At 47.0% G+C, this 20593-nt stretch overlaps 1 protein-coding gene across 2 annotated transcripts; it reads left to right on the plus strand.

The window, feature by feature from the left end:
* The first annotated feature begins 64 nt into the window (after nt 1-64).
* On the plus strand, nt 65-20255 carry GMIP (GEM interacting protein). 2 transcript variants are annotated; one of them, XM_015850457.2, is made up of 22 exons: nt 65-922; nt 1858-1995; nt 8133-8226; nt 8362-8437; nt 9130-9193; nt 9610-9735; nt 9973-10037; nt 10180-10290; nt 10555-10635; nt 10869-11057; nt 12054-12191; nt 12876-13066; nt 13294-13406; nt 13523-13609; nt 13758-13856; nt 13943-14082; nt 14866-15054; nt 15139-15276; nt 15372-15568; nt 16068-16362; nt 17596-17707; nt 17976-20255. In XM_015850457.2, exons 1-22 carry the CDS (start codon nt 700-702, stop codon nt 18428-18430), a joined length of 3321 nt encoding a protein of 1106 aa, XP_015705943.1. In that variant the 5' UTR covers nt 65-699; the 3' UTR covers nt 18431-20255. The 2 variants fall into 2 exon arrangements, with proteins under 2 accessions (XP_015705943.1, XP_015705945.1); XM_015850459.2 differs by lacking the exons at nt 65-922; nt 1858-1995 and adding an exon at nt 3672-4038.
* Nucleotides 20256-20593: the final 338 nt, after the last annotated feature.

Here is a 20593-nt window from a genome sequence, read left to right on the forward strand (position 1 = left end):
ATTTCACAACTCCCAAAAGGAATGTGGAAAATCCACATTGCCTGACACCTGCCCCAGGTTCCAGCCCCAGGTTGTTCCAGCCCCACGTTGACGGTGTGCGTAGATCCGCTCTCCATCCGACCCCAGAGCCTGCAAAGGGAACCAGGACACCAACAGTGACTCCGTTTCAGTCTTCATCAGCAGCCACAGAGATACAGCAGTGAAGGCTGGGAGATTTTAAGGCTTTTTTTGCAGGATTTAGACATGATGATCCCCATGGATCCATTCCAAATCTGGATATTTGATGACTCCACAGTTCTATGATATCACGGTTCTATGATTCCTGCTCTTTTAGGCAATGAAAGAGATGGAAAATCTTCTGGAAGGGGTGAAAAACCCTCTTTAAGAGATGGAAATTGTTCTCTACAGATCAACCGAGCCAACGTTTCCTCTTGCAAATATTATACTACGTGAGAGAGACCGACTCAGAAATGCACTGCGATTGCATACGGATGTTCAGGGCTTTTGATATCAAGGCAAAGTTTCCCAAACTTGAGTTTCTATTTGCTGAAGGGTGGAAATTGGGTCATTAAAACCTGCTTCACTCATTTCTCTTTAAGACATCGGATACGGATCCACTGGATTAGGAAACCCATAGGATGAGTCGGGTTGGAAGAGACGATCATCCCCTTCCAACCACAATGGAATGAATGTAAAGCGATGCTGATCATGAATGGGTTGGGATCCCGGGATGGTGCAGATGGATTCCCAGGGAGATTCCTTCCCCCTGAGCTTCATTCACACTTGGGGATCCCAGCTGCTTCTTGGGCTCCATCCCATTGCCCCACACCTGAGCACCGCGCTGAGGATGTTCTCCGTGTCACCCAGCACCTAAAGAGCATCAATGGGAAATTTCAGCACCTCCGAGAGCTCTTCCAAAAAGGTAGATAATGATAATAATCACTTATTATTACTAATATAACAAAAACAGATTATTATTATTATGAACATAAATAAGAAACTCCCTTATCGGCTTGAGAAACAAGTAGATTACTATTGACACGAGCAAAAGTGGTCCTGTGTCATCCTTCATTGGCTTAAAGCAACGAGCTTAAATGTCCTGAAGGCCTCCTCCCATTCTGCTTCTCTCTTTATGGATGTTTAATTACTCCAATGGCTTCTCCTGTAACGAAGAATGCTAATTGGGGGGCTAAAACGAAGACCTGAAGTGCTCTTGAGAGAGCTGGGATGACCTGCAGGCTGAGCTGCCCTGTAATCCATGAGTACAAACGGGTTGGGTGGCTGTTGCTCCTCCAATTAACCACAGCCATTCTCTCTTTGCTTTGGGTTTTTTGCCCATAGCAGCCCCAAAATGATGCTGGATGTGAATGGGAATTGGATGAGCCCAGGCTGGCTCGGATTTGTTGGCTCAGGTTGAGGGTGTTTACCCAAAAGAAGTGGGTCCATATAAACCCAGCGTGGTGTTGGGTTGGGATAATCCCAGATAGGGGAGAAGAGCTCATGGAGAGCAGAAGGACCTGGGAGAGGCAGCACTGAATGGGGTCTGGGCAGCCTGGGCTGGTAGGGGAACACCCACCCTATGGCAGAGGTGGGGCTGAGGGGGCTTTGGGTTCCCCAACCCTACTGTGATGTGATTCAATGACTCTGTGATCTTAAGGTTCCTTCCAACCCAAACCCAAACCCGACCCAACCTCTCTGTGCTTTTATGATCTCTCTAAACCCTTCCAACCCAAACCCAACCCAACCATTCCCTGGTTCTGTGACCTTCAAGGACCTTTCTAACCCTGTCCATTCCATGGGTCTACTATATATATATATATATATAAAACCATATTTTTTTCTCCTTTTTAACTTCAGATGAAGATATTTCGGGCCCTATTGAAGCCAAACTGTCAGACCTCCTGCATGCCATCTCCTCCTTCCTGAACACCTATCCTGCAGTGACAGGGGATGCCATCCAGTTGGCCATAGCCACCCTCATCGCCAACATCAATGGTAAATATTGCTCAACGTTCCCTTTGGGGAATGTAAGTGCTGTAGTTTTCTGCTCGGTGGTATAGAGGGCCATGTCAGGTCCTTCTTATTGGGGAAATGGGGGTTTTAGAGCAGGAGAAAGGCTGGGGGAGGATTAAGCTGATCCATAGGGCTGTTGGTTTGCATAACACTTGGGGGCCTCCACCTGAACCCACACCTGAAAGCTCAATAAATGGTTTCTGCCCATTGATCTGAGGTTCAGCTGAGCTCCAAGATCCCCACATTACAACACACAGCCCCCCAACCAGAGCAGAGGACCGGCACGAGGCTCTCAATGGGGAATAAGGGAAGTGCCATCACCCAGCCGTCACGGTCGCTTTCCTCCCCTATTTTGATTTGACTCATAAAGCAGCATGAAGGGAAGTTCATTGCACTGCCATAGGGCTCAGCCTCTAAAACAGCCACACATTGAGTTCACCCTTTGGGAACACAGAGGGTTTGCAGGATGGCAGAGCTCAGCATCACCAGCACAGCAGCAAATGGGAATCGCTGTTGGAGGACCTTGCATTTACCCTATGTGAAAGTTCGGGTTGCCTTACAAGGAGATAAGGGGATTTTTTTTGCAGAAACTCCCCCACTTCCCCTTTATTTTTTTGCATCTCTGATCTGCAAAACAAAGTGTAGGGTTGTACAAAGAGAGGTGAAATGCAATGAGAATATGTAGGAGAGCAAATGATGGGGCTGTGAATTGGGATGGTAAGTGGTAAATAAGGAGCCTCACTCTTTGCTCTCCATTGGATTTTATGGGCTCTTTTATTATTATTTGGGTGCTGGGGGTGTTGACACAGTGCAGTCCTTTGGGGCCATAAATGCCTTTGCACTATAAACACCATTTTATGGCTTTTATCTGTAAAAACAGCACTTTATAAATGGGGTTTGGTAATGACACCGACATACCCATAATTATATGGGTCAAACACAGGAAACAAGGACACGGGCTGGGGGGGATTTGATAGGAGAAACTCACCATGTTAACACTGACTTCTTTTTCCTTTTCCCCTTTTTCCCTTTTCCTCTCCTTTCTTTTCCTTTTTTCTTTCCTATTTTCCTTCCCCTTTTCCCTTTTTGCCCTTTTGCTCTTCCTTATTCTCTTTCTTTTCCTTTCTCCTTTCTCCTTTCTCCTTTCTCCTTTCTCCTTTTTCCTTTCTCCTTTCTCCTTTCTCCTTTTTCCTTTTTCCTTTTTCCTTTTTCCTTCCCTTCCCTTCCCTTTCTTTCTCCTCCCTCCTCTCCTCTCATTGGATGACAGGCCAATGGTTGGACTCCGTGTTCTTAGAGTTCATTTCCAACCTGACCTTAGAGGTCATTTATCAACCTTTTTGCCATTGTTTTCTCCCATTAATATTGCAGATATTGGCTCATTAAGGACCACTCCTGCCCCATTCCCACCGACTCCTCACCACCTACACATCCCAATCCCACTTCTCCCATTACTCCTGCCTTCGCAGGACCCACAAACCCAAGGAGAAGACCCAGAATCTCAATATTCTTTCCCCATAGGGTGAAATTCAACAGCTTCACATTGGAGCTTCACTAGTTGTTGGGGCTGGAGTGCTGATGTTCTATGGGCTGTAGAGCCACGGGAGCAAAAGAAACTCCCCTCCTTTGGAACCTAAAGATCTGTATGTTGGGAAACAGGGCTTTATCCAAGCAAATAAGGTCTTTTGTGGGTACAGAAAGTGCTGCTACACCGAAAGCAGAGGGCCCTGCAATGGTTCCTTCCCACCAACACTGGTTATGCAAATCGCACTTCGAAACAGACGCCCGCCACCAACTGTTTCCTTACGCGGAAGCGAGGTGCAGGAAGTTCATGGGCCGCTTTCACCAGCACTTCTGCTGTTGTCTCAGGCCGCTTTCACACATGGGGTCACTTCCCAAGGCCTGATCCGACCCCACAAATCCCCTTTTACTCAATCAAGCCGTGATTCGGAGTCGGGTCTATTGGAATTCTGCTGCTTTCAGATCAAAGCGTTGAGGATTCGGCCATGGGAGACCCGGAACCGAGTGGTATGTGATGGCATCAGAGCCTTACATATATTTATAATCTTCTATATATACCTTATAAGTATTTCTGAGGGGTCCGGAGGTGACATGAGAGTCACCTTGCAGCTTTGGGTGCCAATTCAACCCATTGGATTGAATTCAACCCATCCAGATCCAGGTTGTCCCGATTTCATCAAGTTCTCATTGAATTCCATTTAATTTGTCTTTAATTTCACTAAACTCTCATTGAGTTCTCACTGAATTTCATCGACTTCTCATTGGATTTCACTGAACTCTCATCAAATTCTCATTGAATTCCCATTGAATTTCGTTGAGATTTTCTTGAATTTCTCTGAACTCTCATTGAATCCCTTTGGATTTTCATTGAATTCTCACTACATCTGCAATTAATTTGCAGGCATTAGGCTGCTTGCAGCTCTTTCTGGGGCCAGTTTCATACTAATTAACTGCATTCTGCCTTAATTGTTGGTGTAGGATCATTATCTTATCAAGCACTCCACCAGCAGATCATGGTGCAGGCTGATTGCTAATTAAATTCATTATGACCCTGAAATTCTAAAGCCACCCAAGAGCAGTATCTGAGACCTCTATAAGCAGCCCCATACCTGGATCAATTAGCAATCACACCCATTGGCTTATTGGCCACCCCATTTGTAGATTAATTGATTATCTCCAATTCCAGATGTGTTTTTAGTTTCCTTAATGAATCCTTTCAGGGTCTGACCAAGAATCCCATCCTTTGTCTTTGGGGTGTCCCATTGAGCCATACCCACTGAGCTCCCCCCACCAACAGAACCTCTTAAATTTGTGTTGGTTTTCATCCATTCGAATTAGTTCCCTCTTCCCTGTATTGTTTTGACCAATGGGAGTCTCTGCTTCGTCCCTCCATCACCAACAGAGAAGCATTTTCAGTTCAAACCCTTCTATTTCAATGGGATGAAATGATGTCACGATGCCATTCTCAGCTCACCCCCTCGACACGTCTCATTAATCCCCTCATTAACACACGCTGCTATTTACAACTTCTGACTTCACTATCATTTCCTGTCCTTTTAATTTCTTGTCCTGTTAATTAGCAGTTCTGACCTCCCCAGTGATTAATTGATTTACCAATTAATTTATTTTTTCACCACTTTTTCTTCCTTTTTTTCCCTCCCCACACTGATTTGGGCAGAGAATGCGAGAAATCAGAGCAACAGATGGGAAGCAATGTTGGTTTTACAGCAGCGTTGGTGAGGAACTCAGATGACTCCGAGCTGGGCAGGGAGATGCTGAGCAAGGTGCAATTAGACACGATCCTAACGATGCAGCCTCTTTTTTTTTTGCTTGTTTTTACCCCAAAAAAGTGGATTTTCTACACCTGTTTCTGGGAAGCATTGAGCCCTGATGTGCGGATGGAAAAACCTTTAGGTCTCGCATTGCAGACTGCAAAACTGAGTGTAGAGAAGGGGAAGGCAGTGCCAGGAAATCTGGAGGCAGAGCTGTGATACCAAAATCAACCCACAGCGCTGAGCTGAGGGTTTGGGGCAATTATCTCATGGCCTGGCTGAAAGGGAAGTGATGCTTCTGCTGAACTGCACAGCAAGGGCTGCTAAAAACATTGCAATGTTCTTATAGGGCGCTGCAGATTCCTTCAGGCCTCGTGTTGGTTGTGATGGGATTTCTGCCCTCGGTTCAGAATTGCTGAGTGATAAGAGAGAAGGAGAAGAAATCAAACGAAAATCAGCCTCAGAGATGCAGGATTGAGAATATAAAGATAGGATTTGGGTTGGAAAGAACCAACCTAAAGGTGATACCAAAAGGCATCACTTCATTCCAACACCCCCTGCTGTGCAAAATGATTTAATTTGCTGTGCTCACACTACTCACCTGAAGGCTGGGAGACCCCAAAGTCAACCTGAAGGCTGGGAGACCTCAAAGTCAACCTAAAGGATCCCACTATACTGGCACAGTATATATATGGGCACAGTGGGGATGGATTGGTGGTTGGGCTCAGTGTTTTGAATGGTCTTTTCAACCTTTATGACTCTGTGATTCTGAAATCCTGCCCTGAAATGGGTTTAATGGTTGGACTCGAGGTTATTTCCAACATTAATGGTTCTGTGATTTAATAATTCTGTGTGTGGGGATGAGCTGATGGTTTCTTTCAACCTTAATGATTCTATGATTCTATTTAAGATCATTGATTGTCTGGGAATGATGGTGATGGGTCAATGGTTAATCTTGATCTTTGAGGTCATTTCCAACCCTAATGATTCTATGATTCCAAAATTCCACCCCAAAATATGCTGATGGTTGGACTTTATGTTCTTGGGGGTCTTTTCCAATCTGAATGATTCCATGGGTGGGCACAGTGGGGATGGGTCAATGGTTGGATCTTTGAGGTCTCTTAATTAATGATTGAGGTCTTTGAGGTCTCATTAATTAAGTGTTCTGTGATTTCAAAACCCCACTCAACATCCAATCCCAGCCCCCAAATTCAGCCCCCAAATCCAATCCTAAAACAGGTCTGGTGGTTGGACTTATGGTTTTAGAGGCCTTTTCCAACACCACGTAGAGTTGTTTTACTTAGGATTAAATGAAGAGTTGATGAGTAGATTGATTGAGAAGGCCGAGGTTGTTGTTTCTCTGGCTGTACAACAGCTGCTTTCGAAACGTTTCACGCTCCCCATCGCCAGCACTGCTGGGTTGAGTCACTCCTTCCTGCTGTACAAACCCCCACTGGTGGTAAACAAGAGAAATATAAAGACATCTGTTTCAAGAGGGTGAAGAAAGACGTGAGGCTTCCAATTAAACTATTAAGCTGGGATTTATGTCTTGGAATAGGAACAGCTGGTGTTTATATTCTATATAGAACCATGAGAATTTAGGTAGACCCCACCAAGCAGGAAGTGGGGACGTTGATTTACCATCATGAGGTGTTGGGTGCAATTTATGGCTCCGTTGGTGCTTTTATGGCCAAAAAAACAAGAGCATCTTTGCCCCATTTTGCATTCTCGTTTGTTCTGTGATGAAAATATGTAAAGAAATAAAGATGAAATGTGAGCAATTTGCTCAGCAACGCAGGGGCAAATCAGTCAGGTTGGGGGCGTTCCCATGTGTATGGGAGGCCCTAATATAAGCTGCAATTAATTAACGTTGATTGAGATGCTTTTTATAGGCACTGACGCTCATTTTGGGGCAAGAAAACAAGAAAACAGATACTCTGTTTGCCAATAAAACAACAAAAAATTGTTTCTCTTCTCTTCTCTTCTCTTCTCTTCTCTTCTCTTCTCTTCTCTTCTCTTCTCTTCTCTTCTCTTCTCTTCTCTTCTCTTCTCTCCACTCCTTGCTGACACAGAAAAACCACCATTTATTTATATTTTATTTATATTTTTTTGCTTTTTTTTTTCTGACTTTTCCAAGCACCCTCAGGGTGACATTTGTGAGACGTTTGCGCTCTGCCTCAAACACAACGTCAAGTGAAGCAACTTTGGGTTGAGGTCAACCACATCCTGCTTCCTGGAATGTTGAAAGGACAAAGAAGAGTAAAGTTTTGTTTGGTTTGTTTTTTCACCACCGTCATCCATTTCTATATTTTAAAGTGCTTTTTTTTTGGTTTTGTTTTGGGTTTTTTTACCCCTTTTTTAACAGCAGCTTTCAGCCCACGCGGAGTTTTACTTCTGCCCTCAGTGACGCACGTGAGCAATTAGCAGCATTAATTACCACGTGTGGTCACCTCAGGCAGAGTATGCTTAGAGCTGACGAAGGTCTATGGGAGGAACCCATTGCCCCTCATGGAGGGGTGAGCCCATCTTCCACTTTGTGTGTCCCCCCAGAACTGCCCCCATTGGGGCAGCAATGCAGACCTTCACCAGAAATCAGATTGAGGAACCTCCATGCAGGGCAATGGACACGTGATGCATGAGGAAGAGGCGACTTCTGCACTGAAGAAGTTGACTCTTGGGCTGCCAATATTTCAGCTGTTCAGTCCCATAAATGCAGTTCTGATTTGCTTTTTGTGTGTGCAGAGCAGGTCAAATGCACCTCCAGAAACCATTCTGTGGACCTCAAGGAGCTCTTGGCCTTCTGTGAAATTATTTCCTTCCCATTCCCAGGTCTCGACCATCAAGAAAGGGCACCTGAAAACAAGAAGCGCTACAGTGAGATATTCCGCAGCCTGGACGCCATAGAAATCTCAATTGGAAATGCGTACGTAGAGAAATAGGGGCAGAACTCATCTTCTAGGGCACTGAAGCCTTCATCTCTGTTGGGGATGGATGGCTTCAGTGGTCCTTCCCAACCCTAATGAGTCTATGATTGATTTCATCCCTTTCTGTTTGACAGGACAGTGGACATGTTCATTGGGGACGCTGATGGCACTGGAGATGCAGAGCTGTCCATGGAAAGGGAGGTCATTGAGGTAGGCAAAGAATGAGATCTGGTTTAGTAAATAAATAATAATAATAATAATAATAATAATAATAATAATAATAATAATTATTATTATTATTATTATTATTATTATTATTATTATTATTATTATTATTATTGCCACAGTGACATTGTTTTCTCACCCAAAGTCCTCTGGGAGATCATCAGAAGGATAAAATAGTTTTTGCTTTTGAATAGACAGAAAATATTGGTGTCCCAATCGATTTGGAGTAGAATAATGGCATGTTCTGTTTGACATCCTGTTTGGGCCTTGTTAACCTGAAGCCCTATCCTTAAGCAGCTGAAGACCTTTAGAATGGAACTTAATGCTTTTCTGCCTCTTTTGGGCTGTGTGGGGCTGGCGCACTGTGGGTGATCAGCCTCATTTTGTGTTCTTCCATGCAAAGAAAGGGGCAGGAAAACTGATTTTATCTCTATCAGCCATTGTTCTCATGGGGTCACGTTATCCCCGTGTTAATGAACTGGGTTTCATGGTGGACTTTCATATCATGCTACGTTCCCCCTATCAAACATCAGACTCTTATCATTCCAACCCCACCAACCCCTCCAACCAGGCTGCTGAAGTGAAATGAAACCTCCAACTGAATTCCTTTCAAAATCCCCCCAAACTTTGCCTTTTCCTTCACCATTTCTTCTCTTTCTTTCCTTTTGCCCCCACAGCCAAGTGAAGGTCTCCCCAAGAGCAAAAGCAGCTCAGAGAGACAAACACAGGGAGAACTAACAGGTAAAGTCATGAATTCAAACCCAAAGTTGACAAGAGGATACTCCATCCATCAGCAGTTCTCAGCTCCATAATCCTCCTGCATAATCCCTTTATTATTATTCATTAATGCTTCATTAAGGTCCTTCTTGAGGTTCTGAGGCATTGAGACACAAATTCCAAAACGTTTGGGGTTAAAACTGGGGATATTCCCTTCTGTTGCCCATTGGGAAGGTTCTCAGTGGTTCTTGTCCACTGTGATGATAAACTGTGTTTTAGATTGTTAAATTTTGAAGTTTCTGTACCAAAAATAAAGCATTTTTGAGCTGATTCCTCACAAATTTCAGCTCTAAATGCACCATGTTCCCATTCTTCCACCCTTGGGGAAGCTCAGAGCGCTGAGTGGAACCACTCCACACCTGTGTGGGTTCTTTTTGCAGTGGAGGAGGCAGACGAGATGCTGATAAGATGCGAAGGAGGCATTGATGCAGCCCTGGAGTACGCCAAAATGTGGTGTAAATACGTCAAAGAGCTCCTCAACTGGATCGAGAAACGCCTGAATTACGGTGAGTGGGACTGCAGAGCTCCATCCGAAAGCCTCTTCATTTTTATATACACATTTAATAGCTTTTTCATAAACCATAGCCAAGGAGGATCTGCTGCAAACAGAGGCAGAGCGATGAGAAACGTATCTGAAGGCAAAAAGGGGGGGAATTGGAATAATCTTACCAAAATGATCCCAAAATTCAACACGTTGGCACCCACCTTTCAGTTGACATCCAACCCCCTCTGCCCTCTTACAGAGACAGAGTTTGCCAAAGGGATCATGAAGATAGCGGAGTCGGGACGGAACGCCATCATCCACCAGGTAGAATCCTTGGGGTTCCCTTAGAGCAAACACAAGTTGTGTTGCTGCTGTAAATCCACCCGCAGATCACGAAAGCTCCCAAGTTTAGGGGAGCTGAGGGGATGATCCACCATCTGATGTTGGGTGTTTTTGGTTTCTGCAGTCCAGTATGCCTCTTCGGGTGCTCTACACCATGGTCTTGGAGCACGATATCAAGATTGGAAATACAGCCATTGAGACAGTGGGGTTGCTTCAACAGAAGGAATTCTACCAGGTATTTATGGGCAACCAGCAGAGGATTCTCAACTCTGGGGTGTTGCAGTGACCAAACCTGGGGGGATTTATCCTCATTTGGGTAAATGGGAAAAGAGAAGGGAGTGCAAAGAAGGCTGAGGGAAAAGGAAATATTTCCTGGTGGTTGGGTTCTAGTGTTGTGCTCTCAACTGTCTGGTGCTTTTGAATGGATTTGATGATCCTAGGGGTCATTTCTGACCTTTGTGATTCTAAACATGCCACCCTAACTGTGACCCCTCTGCAGCCTCTGTCAGCCAAGAAGAATGAGATCGAGAAGTGGAGGAAAGAGTTCAAAGACCAATGGACGAAGGAGCAGAAGAGGATGGTAAGGAGCTGGAAGATGGGCCTGATCCTGAAAACACTAGGAAAAAATAAATAATCTAGATAATGTAATCCTGCTAAGAACTCCATTAGGGCAACTACATTGTGGGAGGAGAAGAAGGGAGAGCATTGGAGTGGTAATTCCTGTGAGGTTCTCTTGAACCAGGAGATGGAGGCTTTCCTCCCAAGCATCGCTCCTCTCCAGGCTCTTCCTAAATCTCCCTTTATTTGTTCAAGAACGAATCCCTGTCCTCGCTACGTAAATCCCGCCTGCAATACATCCAGCGCTGCGAGGAGATGGAGAAAGCCAAGCAGCTGAGTGCAAAGGCAGAGGATGAGTACCAGAACTCGGCCGTCATCAGCCCCAGCAGCGCCATCAAGCAGCTGGAGAAGAGACGGCGCTCCTGCGAGGAGGCACAAGCCAAGGTGACACCTCTCATATGCAGGGAGAGATGGAGGGAGGTCGGGTTGTGCAACTGGAGAGGAGGGAGACCTCCTGGTGGGGTCTAATAAGCAGGAGGAAGAGAGAAATTATGTGGGCAGAGTGATAGGGCCCTTCCAACCCAACCATTCTATGATAACACTGTTCTGTGATCTTTAGGAACCCTTCCAACCCAACACCAAACCATTCTACTCTTCCATGATCTACTGCGACCCTTCCAACCCAACCTTTCTATGCTTCCATGGTTCTGTGATCTTTAAGGGCTCTTCCATCCCATACCATTCTATTGTTCTATGATCCATAAGGACCCTTCCAACCCAACCCCAAACCATTCTATTGTTCTATGATCTATAAGGACCCTTCCAACCCAACCCCAAACCATTCTATTGTTCTGTGATCTATAAGGACCCTTCCAACCCAACCTTTCTATGGTTACACAGTTCTGTGATCTCTAAGGACCCTTCCAACCCAACACCAAACCATTCCACTCTTCTATGATCTACTGAGACCCTTCCAACCCAACCCCAACTTTTCTATTGTTCTATGATCTATAAGGACCCTTCCAACCCAACCCCAAACCATTCTATCATTCTGTGATCTATAAGGGCCCTTCCAAGCCAACCTTTCTATGGTTACACAGTTCTGTGATCTATAAGGACCCTTCCAACCCAACCCCAAACCATTCTATTGTTCTATGATCCATAGGGACCCTTCCAACACAACCCCAAACCATTGTATTGTTCTATGATCCATAGGGACCCTTCCAACCCAACCCCAAACCATTCTATTGTTCTATGATCTATAAGGACCCTTCCAACACAACCCATTCCATGGTCCCATAATCTTTAAGGTCCCTTCCAACCCAACCCACTCTACATTTCTACATCAAGTTGAGGAGCTTGGAGCCAGCTGTTGTTACTCCATCTTCCTTCCCATCTTGGTGACGTTTTCCTCCTTTTCCTGCTTCTCACCACACGCAGGTTCAGGAAGCAGAAGCTTTTTACAAGCTGTGCATCAACGATGCCAACTTCCGACGACAGGAGCTGGAGAAGGTGCGGGCACGGATCGTCTCCCATGTCCGGAAGCTCATTTACCAAGGAGATGAGGTGCTGACGTGGGTATGTCCCATAATCTCTCCTCCAATCTTCATTCTTTGGGATAAGGCCTTGAAGCTCTTCTGTGCTTTACTGTGGAACTCCCCTTTGTTTGGGCAATCTCCAGCAGGAGAAATGAGAGAGCACTCTGGACTCCCCATTGCTTGAAACATATACAGTTATTGCTGCTTGGGGGGCAGATATCCATAGGAAAAAACTAGGAAAATAAAGAGTAACAAATAATGTCTATGCCTCCCCTCCCCCACTCCTCTTCTTAGAAGAGAATGATAGAATTAAGCAGAAGTATCATGGAATGGGTTGGGTTAAAGATCATAGAAACATGGAGTGGGTTGGATGGGACCCTAAGGGTCATAGAACCATAGAACCACAGAATGGGTTGGGTGGGACCCTATAGATCATAGAACCATGGAGTGAGTTGGGTTGGATGGGAATCTAAAGCTCACAGAACCATGGAGTAGGTTGGGTTGGATGAGACCCTAAAGACCCTAGAACCATAGAACCACAGAATGGGTTGGATGGGACCCTAAAGATCATTGAATCATGGAATACATTGGAAAGGACCCTAAAAATCACAGAACCGTGGAGTGTTGGGTTGGAAGAAACCTTTAAGCCAATCCAATGAGGTCCAAGAGAAGAGAAAGCACCTGGGCAAAAATAGAGTTTTCTTTCCCTCCTCTCTCCAATAAGGTCACGTTGAGGATGTTCAAGCAGAGGCAGACTCAGTCAGAATGGATTCCAGTGGGATACCAGCACCTGTCTGAGGTCTGCAAACCATACAGAGTAGGTGAGAAATACCTGGAGTTCATCCGGGCTCTGCAGAAGAAAGACATTCCCATGGAGCACTATGAATTCGAGCCGCTCTCTTCTGGAGGACAGAGGTGAGAAGAAACGTCTCTGTGTAACTTTAGTGCTTTCCCTGCAAGTGGAATTACATCAACCAAATGCTTTCCCAGCTTTCTGCAGGCGTTTAGTTCCCTCGAAAGCTCAGCTTGTATCTCATAACCTGCCTGAAATGGATGCCTGGTATCCAGAAAGTATCTCCACCACGCGATACCATTCATTATCCTGCATTGACATAAAACCATTTGCCATCCTTCCCCTTCAGGTCTCCTCCCAGCAACAAAAAGAAGACACCAATGAATTATCCGGGCTGCAGCAAGGATGGGAGCACCCCAGAAGATACACCCAGAAGGCAGCTCTCCCCTAATGGTGAACAGAGTGGGTTGAATTGAAGCAAAACCTTTTTGTTTTATTTGATGTTATCCTGTTGCAGTTCTTAGCTGTCACCCCGAGGTTGGATGGGGATGTTTGGTCACCGTATCCACCTTCTGTAGGTGTGAACAAACCCCTGTGCAGTGACACGGAGAGCCTCGGTGGGAGCTGTGAGTCACGATCCTTGGACTCTCCCAGCTCCAGTCCAGGTGAGAGCTGCACAAGATGCCCTCCTCCTAAAAGAAACCCCAATACAATAACCCAATAAAACCCAATTAGAACGGAATGGATCAGACACCGAACCAAAGAGGAGAGAGATCATGAGGATGGGAACAGCTCTTTGTATTTTCTCTTAAGGAAACTCCACCAGGAAACTACTGAAAGCTTCATCCACGGGCACCATGTCCTCCTCTGATGACTTTGAAGAGAGAGATTCATTGCAGACGTCTGAGAATGGTGAGCAGCACAGGCTGATGAGATGGAAATCGGTGCTTTCCCATTTATGTGCCAACTCATCCTTTCATTTAATGCTGCTCCTGCAGAAAACGGTGCATCCCAGCAGCAGTTCAGGAATGCTCTCCTCTCCAGCGCGGCACAGACCCATCGACTCAGGAAATTAAGGGGACCAACCAAGTGTAGAGAGTGTGACACCTTCATGGTCAACGGCTTCGAGTGTGAGGAGGTGAGAGCTGCCATTGCACCTCGTGTGGCACCGCGGGGTGATGAGTAGCTCACTATAGGAACATAAGACTTCCCCTCACCCCATATAATCACATGCCACAAGGCCAAACTGCTGTTCAGTGGGACCTGGAGAGGCTGAGGGTTGAGCAGGCATAAATCTGATGGGGTTCTACAAAGGCAGGGGGAGGGTCCAGAATCTGGGGGGCAACAACTGCAGGCTTCATTCTGGGTTGGGGCTGGGTGAGCTGTTGGAAAGGAGCTCTGCAGAGGACATGGTGGTTCTGGTGACCAACGATTGACCATGAGCTAAAGTGTGCCTTGATGGCCAAGAAGGCTCAATGATGGTCAACAGCTTGATTCCAACGGTGGCCAACAGGTTGATCAACAGTTGGCCAATAGCTGACCACAAGCCAGCAGTGTGACCTGGTGGCCAAGAAGAGCCAATAATGGTCAACAGGTTGATTCCAGTGGTGGTCAGCACATTGACCAAGTGTTGACCACAAGCCAGCAATGTGTCCTTGTGGCCAAGAAGGGCCAATAATGGCCAACAGGTTGACTCCAGCGGTGGCCAACAGTTGACCACAAGCCAGCAGTGTGCTCTAGTGGCCATGAAGGCCCAATGGGAGCCTAAATGCATTGCCCAGCACGTGGCCAACAAGTCCAGTGAGGTGCTTCTCCCCTCTGCTCTGCACTGAGGAGGCCCCATTGGGTCCAGTGCTGGGCTCAGCTGTTGCCAAAGGGCCAGACTTCAACCAGAGCATAACTCAGATTTCTGCTATTTCAGTGCTACCTGACCTGTCACAAGAAGTGTCTGGAGAACCTGCTGATCACCTGCGGCCACAAGAAGCTGCCCAACAGGGCTCCTCTCTTTGGCATTGACTTCACCCAAGTTCCTCGAGACTTCCCTGAGGAGGTTCCCTTCATCGTGGTGAAGTGCACCTCTGAAATCGAAGCTCGTGCGCTGGGAGTGCAGGTGGGCAGAGAGTTGTTCTGCTGAGCATCTCCTCCACTCTTTGTGCCCTATGGCTGGAATGCAGACCCTCTTCTCTCCTCTTAGGGGATCTATAGGATAAGTGGGTCCAAAGCCCGGGTGGAAAAGCTGTGCCAAGCGTTTGAGAATGGCAGGAGCCTGGTGGAGCTCTCTGAGCATTCCCCCCACGACATCACTGGTGTCCTGAAGCATTTCCTAAAGGAAGTGGGTACCAAATGTCTGCCAATGGGCAGCTCCCAGCTGACCCCATCCCGCAGTGTGGGATGAAGTAACTCAATGTCTTCCTCGTCTCTCTGTAGCTTTCAGGACCCATTCTGTTGTACCAGCTCTATGACAACCTCATTGCCCTTGCCAAGGAGCTGCAAAAAGCCGGGGAAGAAAAGATGGATGACATGAGTTTCCCCTCAGATCCCATCCAGAGCATGAAAGACTTGCTGAGCAAATTGCCTGGGAGCAACTACAACACACTGCGGCATCTCATCGCACACCTGTACAGGTGAGGAGAGCTCTGGGGTTGAGGAGGGTAAAAGAAACCCCATTTCTCATAGGGTCATTAAGGTTGGAAAAGAGCCCTAAGATCATCACGCCCAACCATTGACCCATCGCCCACTCAACCACAAAGTCATTAAGGTTGGGCCAAAGTCGTCAAGTCCAACCATTCAGCTCATTTTGGGATGTGATTTTTGGGCCTGGATATGGGGAGCTGAATTTTGGGATTGAATGTCAGAGTGGGAACTTGGGATTGGATTTTGGGGTGGGATTTTGGGATTGTGGAATCATTAAGGTTAGAAAAGACATCCAAGATCATCAGATCCAACCATCAGCTCATCACGATCACGTCCTCTAAACCACATCCCTTGAAGGACATGGAGAAGGACAGTCTTGCAGCAATTAGGAGGAAGGCTTAATGACCAGGGACTGGAATCTCTTTGCTGGGTGGTTTGGTGAATTCCACCTGTATCCTCAATGTGTTCAGACCTCTTTCTCTCCCCCAGGGTGGCAGAGAAGTATGAAGAGAACAAGATGTCCCCAAACAACCTGGGCATCGTATTTGGCCCCACTTTGATCCGTCCAGGCTCAGGAAGCGACGTCTCCATGTCCTGCCTTGTTGACTCTGGGTATCAAGCCCAAATTGTGGAGTTTCTCATCCAGAACTACGAGAGGGTGTTTGGGATGGAGGACCTGCCCTCATCCTTATACCTCGGGTGTGAAAACCCTTTGCAAGAAGCATCGACAGAGAAGGATGAAGGACACCAGAGCCCAAAAACAGCCCAGAATATAACCCTAGAGGTAGAGCTTGCAGACACTGAGCTGGGCTTACTGACCCTGCTGTAAAGGTGGACCAGCAAAAAGAACACAAAACCCCACACCCAAAAAGACACATTTGTTATCAGATTACTCCAAAAGGAAAGAGCTGCACGTGGAGTGGGAGAATAAGTTATAAGCGACGTTATCACCCATCAGCTCCTCAGAGCACTCTGTGTTGTGCTTTTATTCCACGTTTTAGAGCCCATTTCTATTACTGGGGGGGTTCTCTATGCTGGATTATTTCTGTAGGAATAATAGGCAGCTCCACCACTTTGGAAGCAGCTTTGGACACATCAGACCCAATGGATTCCCTGGTAGAACCCTACAGGACCCTTTACATTCCCGACCCCCAAACTCTATAGGGTTCTCTGGTAGAGCCCTGTGGGTCCCTCTGCATTCCAGCAGCCTTGGGTCCTTTCTATTTTCCCTCCCAAGATCCACAGCCATTTTATGGCCATGGTTCATGAATACTTCCAGCACTTGGAATTAAACCAACCCAACAAATCAAGATCTGAGCCAGATGTGGCCATTCCCTCCTTTTCACTGCTGGTTCGGTGGGAGTAAGAGGGGAAATTGCCTTCCTAAAGTGAAGCTGAAAGGTTCGGATTGTGGTTCAGGGCTCTCTGCCTCCTGCTTTGAGTTGTGGGTCCTATGTACAAGAGGGTCCATAAAGCACAGCTGTTGCCTTGGACTATTTCCGTGGCCGTTTTGCAATGACGAATGGCGCAAAGGTTCAGGAAGGGGAGTTGCTTCTAAGGGCACCCTCATTCTGTAATGAATAAAACCCTGATTTCTAGACCCCTCGTCTGGGTGTCCCAATCTTTGTGCAAACTCACATTGCTTCCCAGCAGCTCCCAAGCCTCCCAGTGTCCTTCTCCATCCCATTAATCCTAATGGCAGCGCTGTAATTAGCAACTCAATTTGTGACATCCCCCCTCCTCGCTCTGAAATGGGTTATGTCAGCCCTACAAGAAGCAATTGACCCCTTTGGGGCACATTTTATGACCATCCCCATGGCCCCGTGCCCTTCTGCCCCCTCCCAGTTCCCTCTTATCAACAACCCAAAAGGGATCAGAACCCTTTCAGCTCAAGCAGCCGCCTCCATTCAACTCAACCCATCCTCCATTCTCACAACCACAACCACAATGGGGGTGAGGTGGGAGCAGGGTGTATCTTCATGACAAATGAGAGTCCTCCATGGCTTTGTTCCGACAGAATCCCTCCTCCAAATGCAGTTCCAGTGTGGACGACGGGTCTGATATCTCATCTTCTGGAGAGGCCATGGATGGGTTCGTGTTGGAAGGTGCCCACAGCTCCGAGGGTGGAGGTAAAGAGACGCTCATGGTGCTGGTGTGGGTGGAGAGATATAAAATATGGCTTCCAAATACGTTTGGAAGGGGCAGAGCTATAAAATATGGCCTCGATTCCTATGTTTGGAAGGGGCAGGAGGGAACATCCCTCCATATGTTGGTTAACAAAACAGAGGGGGAGTTCTAGGGTGGTAATACTTTCAGACCTCCAGCAAGAGAAAACATTGGCCAACGTTATTTGTTGCATTGACCGCATCTCAATGCTTTGATTTCCTTTTACTTCAGAGGTGAATGCGAGCATTGGATCTGAGCTGGAGGACCTGGAGGAGAAGGCAGGCAGCGATTCAGAGCCAGTCTTTGGGACTCAACCACGGGGCCATTTCAGCCGTCAGCCCGTGAAATACATCCGAGCTCAGCCAAAAACACGACCACACATCCCCAAACCTTCCAGCTCAACTTTGAGCCTGGCAATGGACTCTGAGGCAGAGGGCAGCCCCACTGACAGCACCTGTATGGGGAAGGAGGTCCTGGATGAGAGGACGAGGAGCAGGAATGGATCTCCAGATACGAGCGCCCTCAGGCATCGAGGGAAACAGCTCAAACATTTCCAGATCACTGAGGAAACAGCCAGGATCATCTCTAAGTTTAAAGCTGATGAAGTTTCGGCATCTCCAGAGCTTTCTTTGGGTGAGAAAGTGGTGAAATTCAGCCCGGAAATAATCCCAGAGAAAATCCTATAAGGATAACAGCTGGAAGCAGAGGAGAGGGCTGCAGTCCTCTGAAGAAAGGGATAAGTAAAGAGATGTGGGGTGAGAACAGCATCCCACCTCTGTACGTGCAGCGCGGGGCGGAGATGAAAGCATTTGATTGGGTTGAACTGGTAGACTTTGAGTCAGCCCAGGGTTTGTTCATTGGATGGAAAACCCAACTCAAACCCAACGTCTGCTCATTCAATGGTCCCTGGTTGCACAACAGGGGCTGAAGGAAACACAGATGGAATGTGGGGATCACAGAGGTTGGAAAAGACCTCTGAGGTCATCCAGGTTGATCGTTTTGCTCTGGATGTTGATGGAGTTTCCACTGGTTCATCAGCATGAAAGGGGAAATACACTGTCAGATCAAGCTGCCAAGCAGCTCCCACTTCTCCCAACGATTTGGCTCCGTTGCCCTTAAATCTTCAACCTCTGCACGACTCGTGATGCCGGCATTGACCAGCATTGACACCAAAGGGAGGAGCCCATGGTGGATGAGAGGGTTCTCTCCACCCTATGACACCCTACACAAGAAGGGCACCCAAATCGCTGGGTCTCCATCCCACCTGCATTGGGATCGCCCCAATTTCTGCCTTCCTGAGGCAGATTTGCTGCAGAAAAGTAGGAACTCGGTCCTATAGTGCCATCTCGTGACACACAAGTGCATGCAGGAGAGTTCCTGGGGATAACTGTGCTCTATGGGATGGTGTTATAGCCAAAAAGAAGAGGAAATCAGCATGAAATTTGGGCATTAAAGTGCTGCACGGGGGATGTTGGCGCTGATTTCAACCCCACTGCAAAGACATGAGAAGAGTGGAGATGTCAACCCAAAGGGAAACCTTCCATGTTACCAACCCAAAGGGAAACCTTCCATGTTACCAATCCAAAAGGAATCCTTCCACCTTCCCAATCCAAAGGGAAACCTTTGGATCTCTCAACCCAAAGAGGATCCTTCCACATTCACAGCCCAAAGGGAAACCTTCCACGTTACCAACCCAAAGGGAATCCTTCCACCTTACCAACCCAAAGGGAAACCTTTGGATCTTCCAACCCAAAGGGAAACCTTCCATGTTCCCAACCCAAAGGGAAACCTTCCATGTTACCAACCCAAAGGGAAACCTTTGGATCTCTCAGCCCAAAGAGGATCCTTCCACATTCCCAACCCAAAGGGAAACCTTCCATTACCAACCCAAAGGGAAACCTTCCATGTTCCCAACCCAAAGGGAATCCTTCCATGTTGCCAACCCAAAGGGAAACCTTTGGCTCTCCCAGCCCAAAGGGAATCCTTCCACATTCCCAATCCAAAGGGAATCCTTCCATGTTGCCAACCCAAAGGGAAACCTTCCATGTTCCCAACCCAAAGGGAATCCTTCCATGTTCGCAACCCAAAGGGAAACCTTTGGATCTCCCAACCTAAAGGGAAACCTTTGCCTCTCTCAACCCAAAGGGAAACCTTCCATGTTGCCAACCCAAAGGGAAACCTTTGGCTCTCCCAGTCCAAAGGGGATCCTTCCACTTTCCCAACCCAAAGGGAAACATTTCTGCTCTACCAACCCAAGAGGGAAACCTTTCTACTCTCCCAACCAGACGAAGAGGTTCAACAACCCGACTCCTCTCCCATCTCAGGCACCATTTCAGCCCTTTTCCTTAACAAAGCTGTAAAAACGCTGATGATCTCTTGGTTTTGTTTGTACAGTTCAGGTTATCAGAGCTCGCATCTCTGGAGCAATGTACATTTGTGAATGTATCGCTTTGAATGCTAAGTTATCATCGACCGCAGAGCTTCTGTAATAAATCACCGGGTGTTTTATTACAACTTTCCCCTGTATTTGTTCCACGAGCTTAAGCAAACACTCAGGGCACTATTATTAGAAGCACCGGGTGCATTCAGCTCCCCACAAAACAAAGGCTTTGCTTTCCCATGCGAGGAACCAGTCGAACCCGAATGGATCTCCTCCTAAACCTCCAGTTTCCTTTTGCTGATGGAGATGAAGCAGAGCTTCGTCCTCCATAGGAGAAGCTGGGGGGGGCGTAGAGCGCTTTGCTTTCCCTTCCAAGGCATATAGAAGTGCTATTAGAGAAAACACGCTTTCCTTTCCCCTGTAACTCCTCTCTACTTGCTGTTTGCCAGCGATTGGTCATGGCTTGAGC

The sequence above is a fragment of the Coturnix japonica genome, unplaced genomic scaffold, assembly GCF_001577835.2.
Source record: "Coturnix japonica isolate 7356 unplaced genomic scaffold, Coturnix japonica 2.1 chrUnrandom461, whole genome shotgun sequence".
NCBI classification, from domain to species: Eukaryota; Metazoa; Chordata; class Aves; order Galliformes; family Phasianidae; genus Coturnix; species Coturnix japonica.